At 38.5% G+C, this 24,015-nt stretch overlaps 1 protein-coding gene across 1 annotated transcript in view; it reads left to right on the top strand.

The window, feature by feature from the left end:
• The window catches only part of NUB1 (negative regulator of ubiquitin like proteins 1), a 49,980-nt gene that overhangs the window by 20,247 nt on the left and 5,718 nt on the right, over positions 1–24,015 (top strand). The window contains exons 6-13 of the mRNA XM_075212158.1: positions 1,331–1,525; positions 5,874–5,962; positions 7,454–7,560; positions 9,573–9,759; positions 12,635–12,742; positions 15,205–15,357; positions 16,497–16,643; positions 23,294–23,383. Coding sequence (XP_075068259.1) covers positions 1,331–1,525; positions 5,874–5,962; positions 7,454–7,560; positions 9,573–9,759; positions 12,635–12,742; positions 15,205–15,357; positions 16,497–16,643; positions 23,294–23,383 — 1,076 coding nt within the window. The remainder of the gene's footprint in view (positions 1–1,330; positions 1,526–5,873; positions 5,963–7,453; positions 7,561–9,572; positions 9,760–12,634; positions 12,743–15,204; positions 15,358–16,496; positions 16,644–23,293; positions 23,384–24,015) is intronic.

Raw genomic sequence — 24,015 nt, 5'->3', positions numbered from 1 at the left:
TTTAACTAGTGTTCAGAGGCAGATCTGGCTCATATAGTGAAGAAGACAAGTACATTATACTGTATTTGCTAATGCTTAAAGGTTTACTATTAAAAACAGACTTGTTGGTTCCTGGCAGCATAAACAGGATCTGTTCTTAATTTTGATGAAGATGATATACTGCATTTGGCCATTGTGCAGAAGTTTTAAAAGGATTACAAACATAAAAATTCACTATGTCTGGTTTCCATGTGGTACCAAATCTGTATAATTCATTTGTATTATCTTTCAATGGATCAAGGGTCAGGAAACCATTGGTACTCCAGTATGTGGCATGTCTAGGCAAAAACAAATGTATATAAATGATTGAGTCATGAACAAACATAGCATTTAAATTCAAGGTATTGGAAGAATTAGGAGGAGTCGTGTCCAGTTTATCATGGAGAGGGTACATATATGTTATAAGTACATTTTCTCAGACCAAAACAAAATTCAAAGAAGATGGAGTAAAACATGAGGATGTAATAATTTATGCATGTGGTTGACAGCTAAACAATGTCTGTAGTTACAAGTACAGTAGTAAAAGTAACGTAAAATCATAGTACTTCTCCAGCCCTTACCCACTCTATACCATAGTTTACCATTGCTCAATTGGGCACAGTAGTTCAGTGGACATTTACCCCAGATGATTGAATCAATTTCACCCTTACATTATGTTGTTAGAGTTGTTGTAGTGAGATCTCACATTCTACTTACAGTATACTGCAACATTTTGTACTGCTAGAGAAAAAAATTGGTTGTATCTCTTCCTGTTAGTGTTTTAGTGGTGTTCAGTCTTGTGTGCATACACAGATTTATCCCTTTTTTGTTTCCAGTTTTTACTTATTTATCTTTATTAGTTTAATTGAAGCATGTAAACTATCTATCTTCCTGCTGCTGCATTCTGGTTTTTAGATCTTTTTAAACCTTTAATCTTAGTAGTGTAAGAGATGTCATTCTACAGACACTTTAGAAAACCTGTGGACTGTGCTTATAAGACAGTAGATTTCAGGGGCAGTGAAGTGTAAGTAATTCCTTGCAAGCATTTTAAGTTAGTGGTATCTATTTTCTTTATTTGCTCGTAGGATTATAATGACACTATTTGTGTTTTTCCTTGTGTACAGTACACTAAAACAAATGGTTCTTGTGTAATGCACGAGAAATTGCTGAGCACACCCGTGTACTCATTTTCAGCGGTAGTGGAGAAATGAAGAACGTAGTAGTATCATGTTTCCAGGTAGATTCGTTCTGATTACATGGAAAAATGGAAATCAGGTTTCATAAAGGATGCCTGACTCTGTTCTATCACTAGACAAAACACTGCAAGAACAAGGCATTAGCCACAACGTCAAGGTGTTAGTCCTGGAGCTAAATTACACAGAGGAAGAAGCCAAGAAGCGGGTCCATAATGAAGACAAGGAGAGAGAAGAGGAGACACAAAAGGACGAGAGTGTGAAAAAGAAGATGATGCGCACAAAGAAGGGGCTGGAAATTCTCGCAGAGAGAGGTACTATAAATTCTCTTTTGATTATACTTGAATTTAAAGCCAATTTCACACCAAAGTAAAAAAAGAAATGCGTATCATTAAGTAAGATAAAATGTGAAAAAAAAAATATAATACTAAATTTTACTTTGGCGACTTACATGTTTCTAAGTGAAAGTAAGATCGCACCCGAAGTCAGATAAGGAAAAAAATTGAATTTTAATTTATCTTTAGGCATTAATTGTAAGTAATCTCACACAACAATTATCTAGGTTGAGGCTATGCAACCAAGACTTATTAAATTGGAGCAACTCTTTGAAAATGATCTAATCTGGAATTAAAGCAGCAACCCTGAAAGGTTTCATTCCAATAAATAGCAAGTTTTTCTTATATGTCCTATAAATCATTATTGGGATTTTTAAACAAAATCACTGGAAGGGGGACCAGTATGGCTGCCAGTCACGCACACACAGGCACACAGCTCTCAGAATGTCATGGTAGAGGGGGAAGAATGGGGAGGATTTTACAGTGCACTGTGCAGACAGAGTTCAGAGACATTTCCTGAAGCCTCTCTCCTCACTACATCATGTGTCATGCAACTGTAGTTGCTATGGTAATCAAGTAGCTCTACAGAATTATAAATCATTAATAGCAGCCAGAAGAAACAAATCAAGGGAAATGGTAATTACAAAGCTTTTTTTTCTAGCCTGCCACAGTGATTTATAATTTATAATCTTGTTCCAGGCTTACTAAATTAAGGTCAAACTGTAATATATTTATCACTTCTTTTTAATGCTTAAAATAAAATTGAAGAGTTTAAACCAAACTAACTGCACATATTACTGTTTGTGCCTGTAGTTTAACGGTTAACTCCTTTACATTTCTAAATGTAATTTTAAGACAGATCATTTTGACCATGGGTTGTGTATACAGATACAGATAGTTTATAGCTGTGTGCAGTCACAATATACCATTTTATCTGGCCGTTATAAGAGAACACGAGACTTTGACTAAACTATGTATCTATGTTGTGTATTTGTGGAGTTGCCTTAATAGTGAAAAAGCATGAATCATGTAAGTGTATTTTTGCTGTTTTGCACCACAGGTGAAGTCCATAAAAAGTAATTGGGAGACTTTATTGGATGCATAATAACACACTTATGAGGTGTTTGGAGCTACAACAAAGTCTTTGTCCATTAATAAAATGTAATAATAATAATTATTAAATATTATGGCCATTCAAGAATAATTCATATGTGTTGCTTACTTAGTGCTACTACTAATACTTGCCAATGCTGCAGTAGATCTGTGTTGAAACTCTCACAGTTTGTTTACTTGAATTGTTAGGAACACATAAAGAGAGAGGTTTCAATGTTGTGGTAGACACATATTTTATTTTCATTAAAAAGTATATATTTTTTATATATATTTAAAAAGTAAATACTACAACATTTTAGTCATAACCGGCTAAATAAAATAAAAAGTATGTTGAAGAAAGAAAAGGAGACATGTGAAATACAATTATTATTGGGTTGCAGTGCTGCCTTATGAGTCATTCATATATACAGTATATATGTATGTGTACACAAGATGTTTGAATATAAAGCTGTTTTAGTTTCTTCTATATAATGAGCAAACAGAAGTGAGAATTACATTGTTGGCTGTATAAGTTATCATCTTTGTATAAAGGGTACCTTTATTTTATCCTTAAAATTCATATACACACTGATTCAATATATAGAGATCATACTTACCAACTTCTTCAGCTCTCTTCCGGGAGCCTGCCAGTGGAGGTGAGGGGGCGGGGCGCCAAAAATTGCGTCATTTTGACCCTGCCCCCTGTGACATAATGCTGCGAGCGCTTCATTTGATATTGGGGGGGCGGAGCCAAATGCCGCGATTCACCGGGAATCACGGCGTTTGGGACCTAATTCTGCCCACTTCACTAGGAAGTGGGCACTTCCTAGTGAAGTGGGCAGAATTCGGGAGATTGCCACATTCTCCCGGGAGTCCAGGAGACTCTCGCAAAATGCGGGAGTCTCCCGGACATTCTGGGAGAGTTGATAAGTATGATATATGTTGAATCGGTCCATTCCCCAATGCAGATTACAATCTATATCCCTTAAGACACACACACTAATGTTTGTCACAACCCAATTAACTTGCCAGTGCGTATTTGGAATGCAAGAGCAAACCGGTGCAGCGAGGGGAAACCCATGCAAACATATACATTATTATGTACACTATTAGGGCCCATTCTGTATAGAATATATACACACATTCATCTCTCTCTCGATAGAATATATATATATATATATATATATATATATATATATATATATATATATATATATATATATATATATATATATTTATTATAATATAATTTCTTTATTTATTTGATAAGGTAGGTGTTCCAAGGGTGATAAATTTATATAGCCAATAATGTAATTTACATCAACAATAATTTTATTTCACATATTTCCATTTTTTCAGTACAGATTATACTTTTTGATGAAAATAAATATGTTGTCCATAAAGTACACCAGAACATTAAACCTTTCTCTGTGTGTTCAAATTGGCCTTGGTTTAGTTGTAGCGGTGTCACCTCCCCTACAATAATGAAAGTAGACAAACATTCATAATAACTCAATAAGGGAGAGAACAACTCTCCACTGTTGATGTAATCCGGTGCGGTGGTGTGTTTCTCAGTATAAATTACATTCATCTTGAATCTTACCCATGGTAGATGGTTATCACAGTCTTTCTGTTTAACAAACAGATCTGTTTTTTTAGTGTCTACTTATAAAGTTCTAACACATTGCTCTCTTTGCCATTGACTTTTACAAGCTTACGGGGAGTGCATAAAAATAATTTTATGTTCTCTATAAATATTTGTAATATTATAGATGACTCACTTGAACCTCTGTAGTAATCCTGTCAGTCTCCTTGTACATTGCAGATAAAAATCATGCTTTTTACTGTAACACAGACCTGTCTCCATTAATGACCTTTTGTGTTGAGTTATTGTTTGTTAGAAGGGTGTGTTTTGCCCATGTGAGTGCTGTGGTGCTCTGGTGCACACAGAGCCCTGTGCTACAAGCACAGACTGTTCATATGGGTGTAGAGTAAGATGGATGAGGACTAAACTACTGGGGACATTAAGAGCTTCGTGGACCTCCCAAGGGCACTACAAACATGTGTCTGTAAAAATCAGACAGGTTTGATGAGCAAACTCCCAAAATGTGTTTGTTATATGGCAAAAGCTCAGAAACTCTACATTGCATGTGAAGAAGAACAGAACACTGAATATAATGTAATTGCCACAAAACAGAATTAGGAAAATGTTACATAGTGATGACCATGATTATGATATGAAGCATGAGGGCCTGGCCAATCTACCCCCAAGAGCCAGAGGACTTGTCATATATGTAACTCTAAAATAAATGTCCTGGAAAGTGGGGGGGGGGGGGAAAGAATTTAGCCATTCTGGCCCTGTAGCTTTTCCAGTCCACAAATCTAAATATGTTCGTGGGATGGATGTTGCTGCAATGTCACAGTAGCTTATTTTAGTCAGCTGGATTCTGAATTCAGTGGCCGCTGCTTCCTGCTTTGTATCTACTCCACAGCCCGGTAACAAGATGAAGACACCAGGAAATTTTAGATTTTATTTTAGGCCACGTGCTCTGCAATATCACAGCTAATGTCAAGCAAGTCTTCTGATATTGCAACAAGTGTAGCTCAAAAACTACAACAATACTTATTTTGATTATTATTGGGCATGTCTGTCACCTGTGCCGTGCATATTCCAACCACATTAATAGGCCCCAGTGATGAGAAAACTAATCTGACTTCAGTTAAATGTCGAATCTCACCCTTTATGGCCTATGAACATGTCAGAGCAGCAAGATCGCCCCCTCCTCCCTGTTGGCTGTACAATTAACAGATTGGCTTTTTGGCTATCAACTAGTTCATCACAAAAACAATCTCTGCAAGGTAATCTGAGGTAATGGGGATTATCTAAAAAGCAAATATGGAGCCTGGAGATCTGGGGGTAACTGTATTAAACTGCAGATTTTGCAAGTCGCTGCTATTTAGCGACTTTTCACGGGAAATTTAAAACTGCAACATCTTTAAAAGCAAAATTTGCTTTTAAAGGCATTGCCGTTTTAAAATTTTCCTGGCAAAGTTGCCGAATATCGTCGACTTGCAAAATCCACAGTTTAATACAGTTACCCCCTAGAGTTTCTGTTGCAGCTAAATTTATTGAGCAAAGATATTTGTGATTGTGTAGCATTTCATGTATTATTATTATTTATTACTATTAAACTAGTTGGCTTCTAACTAAACCCCAGTGAATTTCTTTTGACAGGTGAAGCCTCTGATCCAGATACAATGCCATACTTGGAAATTGCAAATCAAACAGGTCGTTCCCTCAAAATTCCTAAAGCAGCCAAAAAGGTAGAGAAACTTTGTTAATCTATTTTATTGCCTGTATTCTATCACAACTAGTTTGCTATTACCTCTTTCTAGGATACGTAAAGTCTACGTTTGGGTTATTATTATTATTATTATTATTAATAATTTTTATTTATAAGGCGCCACAAAGTACCCGTAGCGCCGTACAAGGATTACATTGCTTAAGTTAACCATTAGTGTATAATATTACTTGAGCTCTGGAGTTTCAACCGAGGTGGTGGGTGCCCTGATGTCTGCCTGTATAATTATTTTCTAGAAGTGAGATGTGTTAGTCATCCCATCCTGTTTTAGTATTGTTTTGTATGATTGTAAATCTTCACAGTGTGATGTTTAATTCTATTTGTTAATCCCTTCATGCCCTCCCACTGTACATATACAGAGGGCAGGCCTGGGCTTATTCCCTGAAACAATTTATGTAAGTGGTACAAAAAATCGTGGTTGTGTGGTGCTGCGACAGCCATGTAGGCCCAGAACCAGAAACTATAGAGTGGTCCCTGGTCCTACAATCATTAAACATAGTGTTCAAAGTGAGTACTGTGCATTAAGCGCAAAGTTCTATGCACATCTGCATTTGTACCAAGAAATACCTGCTAAACGTATCGAAGGTGCCTCTCATGCAAAACATTTCTTATGGATCAATGCAATATGTATCTATTACTAACTGCTGTACTAATTACTATTACATCCAATTTGCATTGGATCTATTTATGCTGAAAATATGTGAGACCTATTGGTGTGTGGGGTAAAATATATATCATAACATTACTTCTGTCCCATGAAAAATATGTGTATATTAGAGAGTATAAAAAGAGGCAAAAATAATTAAGGGAAGTAGTTGAAGTTTTAAAATAATTGAGTTTGGCCCGTGTTTATAACACAGCTGCAGAGAGGTGAGTACTGGTGGAGGATGAAATGTGGGTGTTCTGGAATATGGGTAAACTAATAAATGTATTTCTGTTTTGAGTATAGTGATCTGTTAGTTAGCCTTTTATTATGATATACACTAAACATCTAATTTATCATTGCCTAATTATGATCCAATAATATCAAGCCAAATTGTTCTAATTGGCTTCAGGCCCAGAATTGGGAGGGCCTCTGTGGTTAGGCTGTTCTGTGTTTAAACTTGTTGAACATAACCAGAAGTAGTCTACATTTACCACATTGCAATCATATGGAGTGTAAATTTTAATATACAAATCAGTATTGTGGGGCTTATTGTTAGTTTCTCAGAGCTGCCTAAGCTCTTTAACAGCATTTTGGAAAGTATGAATAGTTACTCACCATATGTCTGTGCTCAAATTTGGCAAGCTCCTATCTCAACAATTTGGGTGATAGTTCTAAATCTCCCCCCAGAGACCCATCTCTGCAATCTTTGCCCTGTTTTCTTTTCAGCTTGCAACATTTTTGCCACATTGTCCTCTGTGTAATGATGATTATTTCTGACTGTTCTGTTGCTTGAATTCTTGTCTCCAGGCCCTCATGCTGGCTATGGGCTATCATGAAAGGGGAAGAGCATTCCTGAAGAGAACAGAGTATGCTTTAGCATTGCAATTCCTGCTGGATGCAGACAAACACTTCTGGTAAGAGCTGATTCATCCTTATCTGTTTACAAGGTTACAAGGTCTCAGTTTTGTTTTTTCCCTGATGTAGCTTTAGTCCCTTCTGATTTGGAGGAAGCCTGAAAAACATTGCAACATATGACAGAGTTTCACCAATGCACTATAAAGGTCAAAATGTAATGTGCTCGCAAGGGATCTGTTGACTTCATGTCCCTTCTACTAACATTTGTGTCACCTCAAATATGTTGCACTCTGTTTAGTGTTCTAATGTTTATTATAAGGGGAATTGAGTTTTCCCACCCCTCCAGACTAGGAGTTCAGCTATGTTCCCACCCCGGAAAGTCTGTCTTTTAACAAGAAAGCCTATAAATTTCCTGGTACTGCCACCAGTGCCAGAGCTCCAGGCACCACTGGTGATGAATGCTATACAGGGTTGGTGGATGGATGGGTTTGTTTTTCACTAATTGCTCTTTAATTATTTGCTGTTTGTAATATTTTTGTTTATTCAAGCAGCAACCTGTGATTTTAAACTTTGTGTTATTGGCTGCATGATGTGTTAGTGCCTGGAGGAAGAAGGGGGGGCTGAAAAGGAGCATGTTAGGATGTTTTGGGAAAATATAGCCACATTGCAAGGTTTACTGGGCCGTTAGTGGGTTGGATGTGATCTGATCAGTTTACCTACCCCTTTAAAAAATACCTATTTACTGTGTGTATTAGGGTATATTCTTTAAACATGAAGGTAGCCTTTGACGAGTCTGTAAATCATGGAAAATAATATATCAGCAGGGTTGATGTTCTGAAAAGATAGTAGAGATTATCATAGAGATTCGCCTATTTACTCACCCCCAGAGGTCTTTCATGGCACGGACAGAGAGGTCCTGTTGGCAGAGTTCCTACGTTCTCTAGAGGTAGATAACTGGCGCTTCCAGTGCAGCCAATAGAAAGTGAGCTACACACCCACGTCCTCTCATTAACTGTTCAACTACGCAAGTGAGCTGAACTCAGGACATTAGACACAGATTATACTGTTCCTCACTTGCCACTGTACATGTTAAATCTGTATATGTATATGTGTGTGTGTATATGTATATATATATATATATATATATATATATATATATATATATATATATATATATATATAAATAAAAACAGGGATACTCTGCACTCTCCAAACACATAATTAATGCTGTACTAAATACTGTTCTATATTAAAAACAGGGAATGTTAGTTCCACATATTGCAATATATGTTAAGCTGACCAACTAACGCCAAAGTCTTCCCAATCTATATGTATGTATATTTGTGATATTTTTTTGGTTGTAAACAATTGTTTGACTGCTGAAAGGAAACCTCGCCACTACACAATGACAACACGACAGAGGAACAAATCTTATTTTTTAAATAGCATTTTTGGTCTATTTACCAAATGATGTGCTAATATATAAAAACTTCTACACGTTACAAATCTGACCTGCGCAACACCATGTGGCCCTGCTAGTATTATATGTACTTAAACTGTCAAAAATATGTTATTACAGTATGCTTTTTATGTTTTTCTTTTTTTATTTCCCCTCATGTTTAGTTTATCTTAATAATGTCTACTTTCCTTTTTAGTGTATTTTTCAGTTTATTGGTTTTCTTTTTCTAAATGAATTTTCATTGATGATTTTCTGGGTTTTATTTAAAAAAAAAAAAAAAAGAATTCATCAGTTGTGCTAATACTTGGAAAAAAGTTATGACAGCATATATGTGATTATATCCTTATTATTTTTTATTTGTATCATTATATTTCTAGGAATATCTGGTAGAGGTTTTGATTTAAGCATCTTCTATTAGACAAGGGCTCTGGCTGTCATGTCATTAACATTTTCCTGGGTTTTATAAACAACCAGGAACAAAAAAGAAATTGAATGAGAGGCTCCAATATTTGAAAAAAAACCCATAAATGACAGCATACTGTATATACGATGATATCATTATCACATTCATGCCTGTTACATTGTAGGTGACTGTTCTCTCATCTCTTCCAGTGAGTGTGGGACAGAACTGCTAGACTCTGTGGATAATTACGCTGTTCTGCAGCTTGATATTGTGTGGTGCTACTTTCGCTTGGGACAATTGGACTGCTTGGACGATGCAGACTCAAAATTAAACATGTCCCAAAGGTGCTTCAACAAATGTTATGGAGAAAACCATGAAAGGCTAGTCCACATAAAAGTATGTTGTCTCCTTGTCCAGTGCAATTATGTAGTTTTCCTCTAGGGCTTATGTGATTCTATCCTTCTCTTCAGTTTTATGCCCACTGCATACACTAACATCAAAGCTAGCTCCCCTCATGTCATGTCCAGCGTACTCTTCTGTACTAGCTTCCCCGTGTCATGTCCTGCAGACTCTTCTATACTAGCTCCCTCGTTTCATGTCCAGCATACTGTTCTATGCTAGCTTCCCCGTGTCATGTAATGCAGACTCTTCTATACTATCTCCCACGTGTCATGTCCTGCAGACACTTCTATACTAGCTCTCCCGTGTCATGTAATGCAGACGCTTCTATACTAGCTCTCCCATGTCATGTACTACAGACTCTTCTATACTCGCTCCCCTGTGTCATGTCTAGTATAGATGAGTCTGCAGGACATGACACTGGGGCTCTAGAGTAGAAGTTATGTCCAGCATACTCTTCTATACTAGCTTCCCCGTGTCATGTCCAGCAGACTCTTCTATACTCGCTCCCCTGTGTCATGTCTAGTATAGATGAGTCTGCAGGACATGACACTGGGGCTCTAGAGTAGAAGTTATGTCCACCATACTCTTCTATACTAGCTTCCCCGTGTCATGTCCACCATACTCTTCTATACTAGCTTCCCCATGTCATGTCCAGCAGACTCTTCTATACTGTATGTATGCCTGTATATTAAAGACTACAGGCATGCAACTGGATTTACAGATTCTTCTGGTAAATCCTGTGTTTATGATATTTGGTAAAACTAATATGTTTATAATGTGCTTTTGGGCTATTGAGTGTGAATTATAGGAGAATGTGTTATAATGAGAAATTATTATGACTCTTTGGGAAAAGTAGTTAAGCCCACGAAACCTAAATTGCACTTTGTCTTATAAAGAGCTCTACAATAACATTCACCAATATATATGTAAAATGTCCCATTGCTTAAAGCATTTGTATTTGCATTTGTTATTCAGCTAAGCTGAAGGTATTGTTCTTGGTTATCAGATATGTTATGCAGATAGAAACCCATTTTATGTGTTCTTAGAGTTAAAGACAGAAAGTCTGGTATGCATAGGGAAAATGTATTTCTCAGTGACTGGAACTTCATTTAAAGTTCTACTAGGGTCCAGAAAATTTTGTATATGTATTTATGGATATTATTAGCTCTTCTATAAGAAGATACTTGTATTTTAAATGTAATTATTGTATTTTAAGTTTAAAAATGTTCTTTTCATGGAAGTGGTTTCCCTTAATATGTTTTAATGACTCTATATATCTGTGCTGCCCTCCTCATTAAATGTCCACATCACCGTGCAGATCATCTCATCCCTGTTATTTAGTAAGTACTGTAAAATGTAATAAATAGGTTCTTCCAGGAAGAAAGTGATACTCGGACATGTTTAGCTTGGAAATGACAGCAATAAATATTTTAAAACAACGTTTGGCACAGTAATTAAACATTCAGGGGGTATTTCCTAATGTGTTGCAGTACTGATAAGTGATGTTAATGCAACTCCCATTCCCTAAACAATTATTTTTACAGAGTGTGCCAGACTTTGATTAATGCATGCTCCTTAATAATAATAATATTAATAATAATAATAATTAATGCAGCCAGCTGCCCATATAAACATCAGTAGGATCAAGTTCTCCTCGGTCTTCGGTCTCAAATGTAAGGTCTGTTTTGACGGGACCCCCAATAATGGAGGAGTTTACCTTGGTCCACTAGCCATAGGATGAGTTGCCAGAAAGGCTGAGGTGCTGTGTTCCCCTGCACAAGCACAGGGGTAGAGGGACCGGGTGGGCAAGTAAAACACTTAGCACAGCAGAAACTGCTAGCTTGCTTTTCTTTCTCCTTGCCCTGACATTTTTGTCCAGGCAGCATACATTTATAAACAGCGGGACCACTGCTGTGGCTTCTACACCACCTATTTGTTTATCACTTTAGCACTTTCACATTTTTTCACATAGAGAGACTGACCCTTATATACCACTGTCTCCTTAAGACTAATAATACCAGAGGTTACACCTCCAGCCTCCCAAGGCGCTTGTGTATCTAATGTACTATGAATAAAAACACAAGTAATTGTTATTATGATAACATCATTGTTCTAAAAAGCAGTAAGCAACAAACAAACAAAGAGCTCAGTGCATTGAGACAGATATGATAAATAACAAAGCAATAATAATATACTGATAAAACATGTATTATGCTCAGATGCCCTGTACAGAAAGGAATGTCCAATTCGTTGATAGCACAGGGAATGAAACCATCCAGTGCACATAGAGAGGGTCATGTGACTAGTCCTCGAGATGAAAGGACCCAGCAATGGTCAGAGCCACTGTCTCCTTAAGCCTAGAGGAGTTCGTTGTACCCACCTTCTTTCGGAGGCTTCCTGTTTCTTTTACGGCCAAAGTAAGTTTAATGGCTCGTGCCTTCTAAGTGGCCTTGTGGCTTCCGGGTGGGTGGTGGAGTAGAGGGCCTTCCTTCATGCCTTATAGTGAAGGGGGGGCGCCTTACTGCCCTTGCCTTCATAGGGGCATTAGGAGTCCAGTGTGTTTGACAGCAAGTGCACAGTTTTTGTTAATCAAATAAGCGCATTTCATGTTTTCTATTAAAAAAAAAATCAATGCGAAGTGAGCTTGTAACACTGATTACATTTTATGTTTCTCCTGATGTGGCAATGTAAACATCATTTAGTAATACAAACAACAACAATAGAAAAGTCAAAAATTACATTGCAAGCGCTCTAAATCTCAGTTCCCTGGAAATCTTACAGTGTACCACAGAAATGTTTCCATACTTTTTAATAGTTGATTTTTATTATCTGTTCATTTTTAAAGAAAATGTAATTTTGCCTGTTGCAGGGAAGCTCTGGGAGGGAGAAAGTGCTATTCCTAAGGCTTTATCTGCTGCAAGGGATTGTAAATTACCACAATGGTAAAGCCAAAGAAGCATCTGAAAAACTGGTAGCGGTAAGATGATGCACAGAAAGTGCTTTTGTATGATTAGATTGATTTATATATCGGAGAAACTACGTAGGCTGTGCAGTTCTGACCAGCATGCAGCTGCTACATATTGCAAAATATCTGTATTATTCTGTGACAAATACTTTGTGTGACTCACAAAGATGAGTATTGACGATGATATTAAATTGTCCAAAAAGATATTTATACAATATTGATTTACCCACTTCCATAACTCTGATTAATTCGTACATTCATGTACCTTATGAGTAATGGAGATGTGTTTTCACAACTGTAAAACTATGACTTAAATACTTTAAATTTCTAACAACATATTGTAATGTTTTTTGCTATACTCTTTTTCCAAATGCATTGTTGGATTGGATTTGTTTCAGCAGTATTGAAAATCGGGTTAGCCAATAATAACTACAATGGGAGTGCACGTGCTGCAAATTTACCTTCAAATAAGCTGGCTACATGCATAAATCTTTGTTGTTTCAAAATGCTCAATTGCATTTGCATTTGCATTTCTGTTCAATCACATCAGTGTGCAACAGAGGCACACAAATTACAATCTGATCATTTTTAATCTGATCATTAATACAAAAATAATAAAAATTCAATGAATGCATTTCTATTCAGAATTGTGTGTGAAGCAATTACAATGCATGCGCACAACAGCAGAGTTGTGGGATTGTTAAACTTTTATTGCTATACTATAAATGAGCAGTGTGATCCTTTTTGTTAAAAATGAGCCATCAATTGGGTTTATCTACATTTGACCCACGTTGATTCTTTAACAATTGTATAAATACAATTGGATTAGATTATAACATGGTTTAGTCAGCTGTAAATTGCAGTCAATAGTTCTCTAATTGCTGTATTTCACGCCTTCTTTTCTCTCATTTTATTCTGTTGTGAACGCAATGATAAAAAATATTCGACTGATATGGAAACAGGGGTGGATCCAGACTTTTGCTATACCCCGGGCGATTTTAGGGGGGGCGATTTAGGCCCCGCCCCCTTTCTAATTTCTAAGGCTGCCGGCGGCTGCACAGTATGTGCAGGTCCGCTCGGCAGTGACAGTGTGCTGCCCCGCTGCTCTGATTGTGTTTAAAACACATTCAGAGCAGCCGGGCAGCACACTGTCACTGCTGAACGGACAGTGTGCAGCCGCCGGCAGCAAGCCCCTGCTAGGGGGGGGCGATCGCCCCCCCCCCCCCCCCCTCCCCTGGATCCGCCACTGTATGGAAACACCTCTCAAACGCACTTCACACTCAAACGCACTCCACACTATCATATAAATGATTGTTGAATATCTGACTCAAATTATCCTTTTAAGTTTATGTTCGTGTGTGTGTGTGTGTTTTCATTGATTTAATTGGATTCATTTTAGTATTTGAGTTTAGATTAGAATCATTTCACATTTTAAATTAAAATAACACTAGAATCCAGAATAATTCCGAAGGGTTCACAAATCTTGCCTCCACTGTGTGTTTGTATGATTACTTATAACAGTTTAATTAACCATCAAATAGTTTATATTTAGTTATTTGTTCTAGTAAATGAAATTACTAATGTTTCTGTTTCTAAAAATGACCGCAAAGGCTGAAATATTGCTTCTGTTATCTGGCACTTTTTCTAATAATTCTATAATGAGCACAATAAACCATTATAAATCAATTGGTTTATTCTCAGACATGTTAGGAAATGTGGTTGCTGGGTTAGCTTGGGTCGAGCATTGAACTATTACATTGGGTACAATTTGGCCACTTACTTGTGTGGACGGTGATCTTTTAGCTTGGTGCTTGGACCGAGCAACACAATCAACTTATGTTGGAGGACCTTAAAATTTATCTTCACCTTGTTGTGTTAGAGGTTTCCACTGAGCCAAGTACGTCAGACCAGCTATCATGGCGTAGACACGTATGACTATTAGACTGTGCATGCACCCATAGCACTCTACTCCACAGGGCTCAGCAAGATGCACTGACCGTACATTCCCCTCTCCTCACAGCCAGAGGGCCTTGCTTAATTTTGTCCGGTTGCAGAGTCATCCTAGCCGCAGAAAACCCTATCAGCTGTTCACCACACAGCCGGTACAAGCGGTGCAAATTGTTGGAAAACAGAAGCACCAAATGGCAAGCACATCCAACAGGAAATATTGTACTATACACATTAGAATAGCCCCAAAAAAATGTCAGTGGAGAAACCCTTTAAATAAAGTTGGCCACACAGATAGTGGTCACCCAGTTTTCTGATTTCTGGCCATGTTGGAGAAGCATTGTATGATGTGTGGCTCTAAAAGTGAAATGTGATTAGACAGATAGCAAAATATGAGTTGGCTTATTAATTAATGCATTTGTGAGGCCAACAGCCAATCTAGGAGTGCCGACTTAACTGTATAGTCATTGCGTTTATTAATACGTGTAACAAGAGGCTAGTACATTATGATTTTATTGTTGTTTCAGGCAAACAGATTGTATAATGAACTTTCCATAGACCCTACAAAAGTAGAGACCTTATTACAGCTGGGATGTTCTGCTCAGGAGGCGCGGCTGGCCCTGCGAGCATGTGACGGAAACGTGGAACATGCTGCAAATCATATTGCATCTAAACGAGAGGTAAAACAAAACCTTCAATCAGATAAACTCCCTATAAGCAGTTTTAATTAGAGCCAGGTGCTGAGTGAATACGATACTGCTGAGACATTGAGATGACATAAAAGTGAATTGCAGTTATTTAGATAAAGTCAGATATGTACTTCTAGTAAAAGGAAAATGCAACCTAGGATGTTCTAAATGGCTACTAATCTTACAATATTGTAGTCTTTTTGTCTGACCTAAAGGATTGGCTTCACTTAAAATGATGTTTTTAACCAATTTAACCAGGAGGTGGTATTAGAGCTAAAACGTAACTATGTTGATATGTTGTAGAGAAGGGTTTTCAGGCAGAACTGCTTTAGTTAATTAAAAAATATAATGAGGAGTTCTTCACTGCATGTTGCTGAGTGCTGGAATATTTCTGTGATAGTTCCATAATCCCATACCCTCACAAAGTCGAGTAAATGGTTATTAGAAACAATGAATGCTGGAGCAGACATTTGTTTCACTGCTGTAAGTCACGCTTTAACCCCAAAAAGGTTGCTATTCCACGTGAAGTCATTGTATCATCATACACTTAACATTTCTGAAAATTATGGTGAAGATGTTTCACCTGTTATTTTTAGCCTGTCTTTTTTTTTTTTCTACAACAGTATAAGCAATAGCCTCCTTGTTGCTGTGAATTAAAATTTCAGTAACATTAAAGTAACACACCATTATCATCATTTATTTATATAGCGCCACTAATTCCGTAGCGCTTTACAGAGAACTCGCTCACATCATTCCCTGCCCCATTGGAGCTTACAGTCTAAATTCCCTAACAGACAGAAAGGCAGACTAAGGTCAATTTGGGAGCAGCGAATTAACATATTAGTATGATTTTGGAGTGTGGGAGGAAAGCGGAGCGCCCGGAGGAAACCCATGCAAGCACGGGGAGAACATACAAACTCCACACAGATAAGGCCATGCTCGGGAATCCAGCTCATGACCCCAGTGCTGTGAGGCAGAAGTGTTAACCACTGAGCCACCGTGCTCTCCCACACTATTCACATTCACTCACACACACGTTAGAAGATATTTTTTTTTTTAAACATGGTACCTCCTCTTTTGATTTTCTTTTTAGAAATTATTGCCATGAAAATGTCGCTTTTATCTTGTAGGAAAAAGCAAAGATTAAAAAGGAAGAGCGAGAAAAGAGGAAGAGGAGGCTGGACAAGATCAATACTCTGAGAGGCATGGGGTACTCTGAGACTGCTGCTGCTGAAGCCCTAAGTCAGGCTGGGGGCAACATTGACCGTGCAGTTCAGGTAAATTTCAATTCTCCCAGGTTATAAAGTTAAGTCTCCATCGACTTTCTCAATCTCCAAATAAAAAAATAAATAAAAATCCTGTATTTTTGTTCATAAGTGATTAAATCAATTCTTCGATGCCAAGTACATTAAGTGGTTTGCAAAATGTATTTTTGGCAGAACTAAACGAGCAAGGAGGTCAGATAAGCCAGAAACACAGATCACTTAGGTTTCTTTTCTACCATTTTAATATAATTATTTTATTACAATGAAAACAAATATTTTGAATGCCCATAAAATCATTTCCTAGCTTCTTAGTAGAGAGGTAAGAAAATATATTGTATTAACTTTTCTAATGTCTTTTTAACCTGGCTTATTACATTTTACCTGTCACCATTAATAAAATTGTTCTGAATCAAAATGTACCAAACTGACTGTATACATTATATATATGTTTATATATTATATATATGTTTGCTCGCCAGCTACGATTTCTTAATTGTCTTCCCAGAGTGCTCAGCTGGTCCCTCTATAAAGCCAAGTCTGGAGGTAGCTGAGCATCAGTTGTAGCGCAATCTGCTCACAGGACCAGGACTGTACAGTATCCAGGTCCCCAATTCTGATGCCAGTTTGATGGTGGAACTGCTGCAAGCTTGACAAACAGGAATAAAAGTTTATGCAAATATAACTATTTTATTGCTTTTATTAGTGGTTCACCAAATATGGATATGGGGAGGTGGATTAGAAAGAGGTTATCAGCCCTCCACTATAAATAATGCCATAAGAACCATCATCTAAAAGAATGCATTCACAAGTTCTCAACTATTTTATAATACTCAGTGTTATCCCATAGAAGCAATAAAATAAAAATTTCTATGCACACCACAGTATAAGCCATATGGGTGCAGTGTTTAATCCCTGGGTAGCCAAATCCATTCATAAAAGCACACAGCAGCAGCGTGATTAGAATCAAATATAGCTTTATGAAAATAATTGCATTATTACACTCTATACAGTGTAATTCACAACTTATAGTATTCAATAAAAAGCTGACTAAACTCCTTGGCAAATCAGTAAATCAAGGTCCAAGGATCTGATGTTTTTAAGCATCCGGTGCAGCACTAGAGGACTGTGTCTTCAGAAGTGCACTGACAGGATAGAGTGCTTTACATTAGTTTCAAAGGACCTGGATATTGGCAGCTTATTTTTTGTTGCCCACTAGATGAGAACACGGCAAGTAGCGTTCATGATCATTGGACAGTCCAGAAGCCGTTCGTAAGTCAGGCATGTAAAACGTTGCTTCCCAAATGTAGGTGTAACCCCAGTTAAAACAATGACATCAAAGAAATTGTTCTAATTGTTTATGTATTATACATCCCAAGCAATCGACCGGTTACGCTAGCCCTGTGCCTTCACACATTAAACACTGAGTAACACCCAGACTCTCCAACTTCCATTGTTTTACCCAGAAAAAGGTTTCTATTCTCAGTGACGGTCATTGTACCGTCATACATTTACATTACTGCTGAAGAGTAAGAGCACGTGAACCGGCCCCCAGCTTTTATAGCTATCAGACACAGCGTTGTAAAGTACTGTGCTATTACAGACGTCAGAGCTGGCTTCATATGGGGAAACTCTGGATATGTCATAAACTGGGATTCTGGCTACAGTAATAACCGTGTTCTATAAAACACATGGCTCCCAGCCTATGCACAGCAAACAAAGCTTTCCTGGACTGCCGGCATCCAGTGAGCTGTGGAGTGTGGGAAGGTTTACTTATTTCACCAGGGAGAATTTGATTATTCTCAATGGCTTTCTAGCTAAATAGATTTGTCCAGTCCTAAAAAACTTACCAAATAGTCTGTTTATTGTCACTAACTTTTTTTCTTATTTTAGCATAAAAAATATGTGTCGGAACTAACATATGTAACGCAGACATCCCTACTGATTGATTGTTACTTTGTTACTAATAGTGGCTTTGTGTATGCTTCAAATATTTAGCATTGAATTAGAATCTGACCTTTGTCAGATGACCAATTCAAGAACCCCCGCACCCTTCTCTGTCTCTGTTCTCAGATGAGTTGTGAGAGATACTTTTATAAGATTAAAAAGAAGAAGGTCCCTGCTCTGTCTTCCCTCCCCTAGTCTGTATTTGTTAATGATGTTAAAGCATGTTTCCATCTGTTTTTAATATGGTAAACCATTAGCAGGGCCTCTATTTCTTGTTAGTCCACTTCAGAGTTTTAGGTCAGCTTGTTTTTATTACTAGGATACTGTAGAGAAGTACAGTGCTGTCAGCAGGAGCTGATGTGTCTTTGACGCCTCCAACCAAAGCTTTATAGGTTGTATTACCAGGGGAGATGCGGATGACACTAGTGTAGAGATTATAAATCAGTAGGTACAAGTGAAATTATCTTTAGATGGGTGGAGCACAAGATGAGTAGGAATATAAATGAGTGTGGCTGAGATTCCGTAAATCTGTCAGGGTCTGTTCTGGTGTCTCTGTAATGTTTTTCCCTTCTTTCAGCGCATTAAGTAGTGATGGCACAACAGCAGTCCAATGCAGTGTGTACATGTATTATGGATGGATGAGTCGTATTTCATTTATATGTGTGACATATGAGTTCAGTATTTAAATCATTTAAATATAAGGTCTGTCAGCAGCATTATCAGAACTGTGTAATATTTTAAATAATAATAAGAGAACAAGACACCCCTTACAATTCTTATAACCAGCTGACTAGCCACGTTAGCCTGTCCTCCCGGGATTTATTCCCTCTTTATTTCTTCTGGAAATTCTTTCATTTTGCATTTACATTTTTGTTTCTACATTTCTGAGCTTGGAGCAAGATCTGTACACAAGGTCTTGAATATCACTCACAGTGGCGTACGCAGGGGGGGTTTCTGAGTCTCTAGAAACCCCCCCTGCGCTAACTAAGTGGCCACTGTCCTATACAGCAGCCGCGGCCCTGTCAAAGAAGCGTCCGCGGCGGTGCTGTATTGTATACAGCACCGCCGCAGACGCTTCTTAGACAGCGCCGCGGCTGCTGTATAGGACAGCGCTGGCGAAACGGAGCTGCTGCGTTTTTTTGTTTTTTTTGGGTCGGCGGGGAGAAACCCCCCGACAATCCTCCGTGCGCCCCTGACTCATTGCTCCAAGAAACTGTGACTGGGGATATCCCCTGAACCAGTATGTAATGCGTTTAACATGTTTTCAGTGACCCATTACTGTCATATGCTTAGTTAGGTTACTGTTGTACTGTTGTCCAAGTGATGCAGCCACTTTCACACCCGATTCATTAGCATTCAGCTCAGCAGCTTGTGCAGCTGCCCCATTACATGACAAAACTAGCATGCACTTTTGATGAGTATTCCTTTGCTTTGAGTCGGCCTCCGTGTAACTAAACGAGAGACCTGCTCCTGTTTGTCATAATCCCCCCCCCGGAAAACTAGAATTTATTTATTTTTACTATAAAAGACTAACGTCTCAATCCCAAAGACACCCCAAAAAAGACATTGTGTAAAATGGACATGTACTCAGTGCCCACGAGTGTAACAAATCAACAGTGGTACGGGACCGCTGTTGGGCTTGTGTGAATGAAGCAAGAGCGCACAGCAGGTAGAACCAACTGTCACAACTTGAGATTACCTCCCTGACATTTAAATATAGTTAAAAAATATAAAGAAAGCTCTGGTTTCACAGCCATACTTTTAATACCAAAGACAGAGGTTTAGATAACTTGTGTAGGTTTCCTAATGCTGCTCTCACTATGCTCTCAGTCTCTTTCTCCCCAGCCTAGTAGAAGAGGGACACTTTTTCCAAGCTTATGGTCATGTAGATCTAGTGAAGTGGGAACATCTGGTTCTACTAGGGGGTTCTGTGATGATTTCTGACAGCGTGGGTAAAATTTTATTTTATTTAAAAAAAAAAAAAATAGGTTGGGTGCTTCCACTTGGATCTCCGCCATTGCCTCTGTTTCATAGCTCCCCACTTCAGGCATTCAGCTACCAAGGACTTGGAGAGCCAAAATGATTGCGTTATTTGAAAGTGTTCAGCTGGCTAATTAAGACCAGGAGGCCCTGATTAGTCAGGTGCTGTTTGAACACAGTTATTGAGTTGACAACTTCTGAACCCCTCATCATGGGAGGTCAGAAATATACTTCCCTTTCAGTACCTCACCAGCTGTATCCTCACAGTATACACAGACACAAAACTGATCTGTGTATAGCGGCACCGTGGCTTCCAAAGTCAATCTAAATATAAAATACTTACATTACTGAGTGCATACAAAGTATATGTATCAAGTGATTTTAAAAACAAAATATATAAAGTCTAAAGTACATTGCTTATGCTAACCATTGATTTAGCTACAGGATAATATCTAAGAAAAACATTGACTATTCGTAAAAGATATAAAAAGGAGTTATACCAAGTAATAAGATTTTGAAACGTGCAATTGCTGGAATGACCTGTAACCTTTTCAGTCATTGGATTGCAGTCTGGTACAGAAAACATGGTACTTGATATCTGTTAATTCTGACTGGAATGTACACTATTGCTTTTCATAAATTCCGTTCTAGACTTATGTTTGTGATATATTGATAAAGTACAATGGCTTTCTTTTGGTCATAAAATTGGAATGTTGACACATCATCCCCAAACTAGACTTGTCATACCAAATTAAAGGACCACTAAACTAAAAATAAATGTGGACTATATAAAAGTGCTACAAATCATTATATATATTAAAAAAAAGTTTCTAAAGAGCTTTTGAGAACTGAAGATGCTTGAGATATTTCCTAGTAGTCATTATTACTTTGCTATTTTTATTTTCTTTTGAACACCACTTAACCCTGTTGCACCAACTAACAGAATTGTGGGGTTCCTATGTCTAGAACCTCCGCAGTCACTCACCGATTGGTCCTTGATTGTGTACAATTAGAGAAAATGCAACAAAATTATAATATCAAGGCGTGCAATACTCAGATGATAGCCTTGAGTTCACCAATTTTCTTCAAGGGTGTTATGGCGTTTGTTTAATGTCAGTGTTCATATCTCTACTGGTGGCAACTTCTGTTTTACTCTTTTGCCTCCATTTAAGTTCACCATAGTGCAGCGCTCTGGACTAGTGTTCAAAAGCCTGTAAGTAACCCAAGACTGCTTCAATATATCAGACTATTTAACCAAGTTATATAAAGAAAAAGGTTAAAAAAAACAAAAAAACATCAAATGTATGTAATCACTGTAAAGACATTTTTGTCATTGGTGATGCAGTCATGAGAATAGCCAGTGCAGAAGTTATGCACATCACATCAGTGATTCTGTGGGTCATCCAGTGATGGGCAACCTGATCTATTCAAGGGGCGCATATTGCCCTTAATTTCAAGAATAAAAAACAGCCGAAAAACGACCTCTGCACGTCCACATCATGCACCTCACTTGGTCCAAATTTTCACCACATGCCTCTCAGACCACCCACTTGCTCCAAAATAGCCCCACATGCTCTCAGACCCGCATTTGCCACAAATTTCATCCATATGGACTCCGAACTGAACTCGCCCTCAGAGATCCCACGTGTACTTTAAAACTCCCCAACATGCTGTTCAGACATGCTCACATGCCCCCCGTACCTCACCACATGCCCATCAGACTTCAGACCTCCCCGAATTGCTTCTCGAACCTCTCTGACATACCTCTCAGATCTCTCGACATTCACTTTACATGCTGAAAAGATCTCCCTCAAATGTCCCTTACATGGCCATTAAACTTGCCCACATGCCACTTACATGCTCATAAGACCTCCCTCACATGTCTCACACTTCTCACACTTCGCATGTTTTACACCTCCCCCACTTACATGCTCATAAGACCTCCCTCACATGTCTCACACCTCCCCCACTTACATGCTCATAAGACTCCCTCACATGTCTCACACCTCCCCCACTTACATGATCATAAGACCTCCCTCGCATGTCTCACACCTCCCCCACTTACATGCTCATAAGACCTCCCTCACATGTTTCTCACACCTCCCCCACTTACCTGCTCATAAGACCTCCCTCACATGTCTCACACCTCCCCCACTTACCTGCTCATAAGACCTCCCTCACATGTCTCACACCTCCCCCACTTACCTGCTCATAAGACCTCCCTCACATGTCTCACACCTCCCCCACTTACATGATCATAAGACCTCCCTCGCATGTCTCACACCTCCCCCACTTACCAGCTCATAATACCTCCCTCACATGTCTCACACCTCCCCCACTTACCAGCTCATAATACCTCCCTCACATGTCTCACACCTCCCCCACTTACCAGCTCATAAGACCTCCCTCACATGTCTCACACCTCCCCCACTTACCAGCTCATAAGACCTCCCTCACATGTCTCACACCTCCCCCACTTACATGCTCATAAGACCTCCCTCACACTTCGCATGTCTCACACCTCCCCCACTTACATGCTCATAAGACCTCCCTCACATGTCTCTCACACCTCCCCCACTTTTACATGTGGAGCACGCACAGGAGGGAGGGAGTGCACCCTGCACCCACTGGGTAATGGGAATGTCCTTTTATAGTGGCAGTTTCTCATGTATCAGTAATGTATAAGATGTATAAAATAAGATAACAATAAACTTAAGATATTCAATTTACCCTGACAGATTCTCCTTGATAGTCCAGAGTTGTTAATCCCACCTGATAATCCAACTGACAGTGATTCATACAATGTTCCTCAAGAGAGCATCGATCAGGTAAGTCGATTTTATTTTTGCTTTGTATGTGGTTGTATACGTTACATTTTTCTACTTATAACATTTCCCCATATGCACAGCAACACATATTATATGTATTTATTGGTGATTACTGGGTCACATTCCTACATCCTCCACAATTTAATGTGGAACAATCATTGATATATAGACCACATTCAGGTCTTTACTTTATATAATACTTGATTTTGTGTGTTGTAACAGAAGAGCTTTTGTACTTACCTTTCTATCCTAAGGCTACAGTGACCATCTTTCTGAAGCATCTACTACAGCGTTCTTCCTTCTCTTCTTTGTAGAATGGCTCAAGTATTAAGGAGGAGCTGTCTGTGAGGGAGTAGGGTATCACCATCACTTATTTATATAGCGTTTCCAATTCCACTTCGCTGTACCGAGAAAAAATGTAATTCACATCAGTCCCTGACCGATGGAGGTTACAATCAAATTCTCTAACATACACACAAACTAGGGTTAATTTTGCCAGCAGCCAATTAACCAGGAATGGGGACAGAGAATCCACTCGGGGGGAGGGTTGAGAAAAGTACCATAACCAAAGGATCGACTTTTTGAAGAGGGGAGTTTCTTGGGAGGGAATGCAGTTCTCCCTTTCCAAGCAG

Source organism: Mixophyes fleayi, chromosome 5 (genome assembly GCF_038048845.1).
Source record: "Mixophyes fleayi isolate aMixFle1 chromosome 5, aMixFle1.hap1, whole genome shotgun sequence".
NCBI classification, from domain to species: domain Eukaryota; kingdom Metazoa; phylum Chordata; class Amphibia; order Anura; family Limnodynastidae; genus Mixophyes; species Mixophyes fleayi.
The sequence above is the reverse complement of the archived record's forward strand: the minus strand, read 5'-3'. Positions and strand labels throughout refer to the sequence as shown.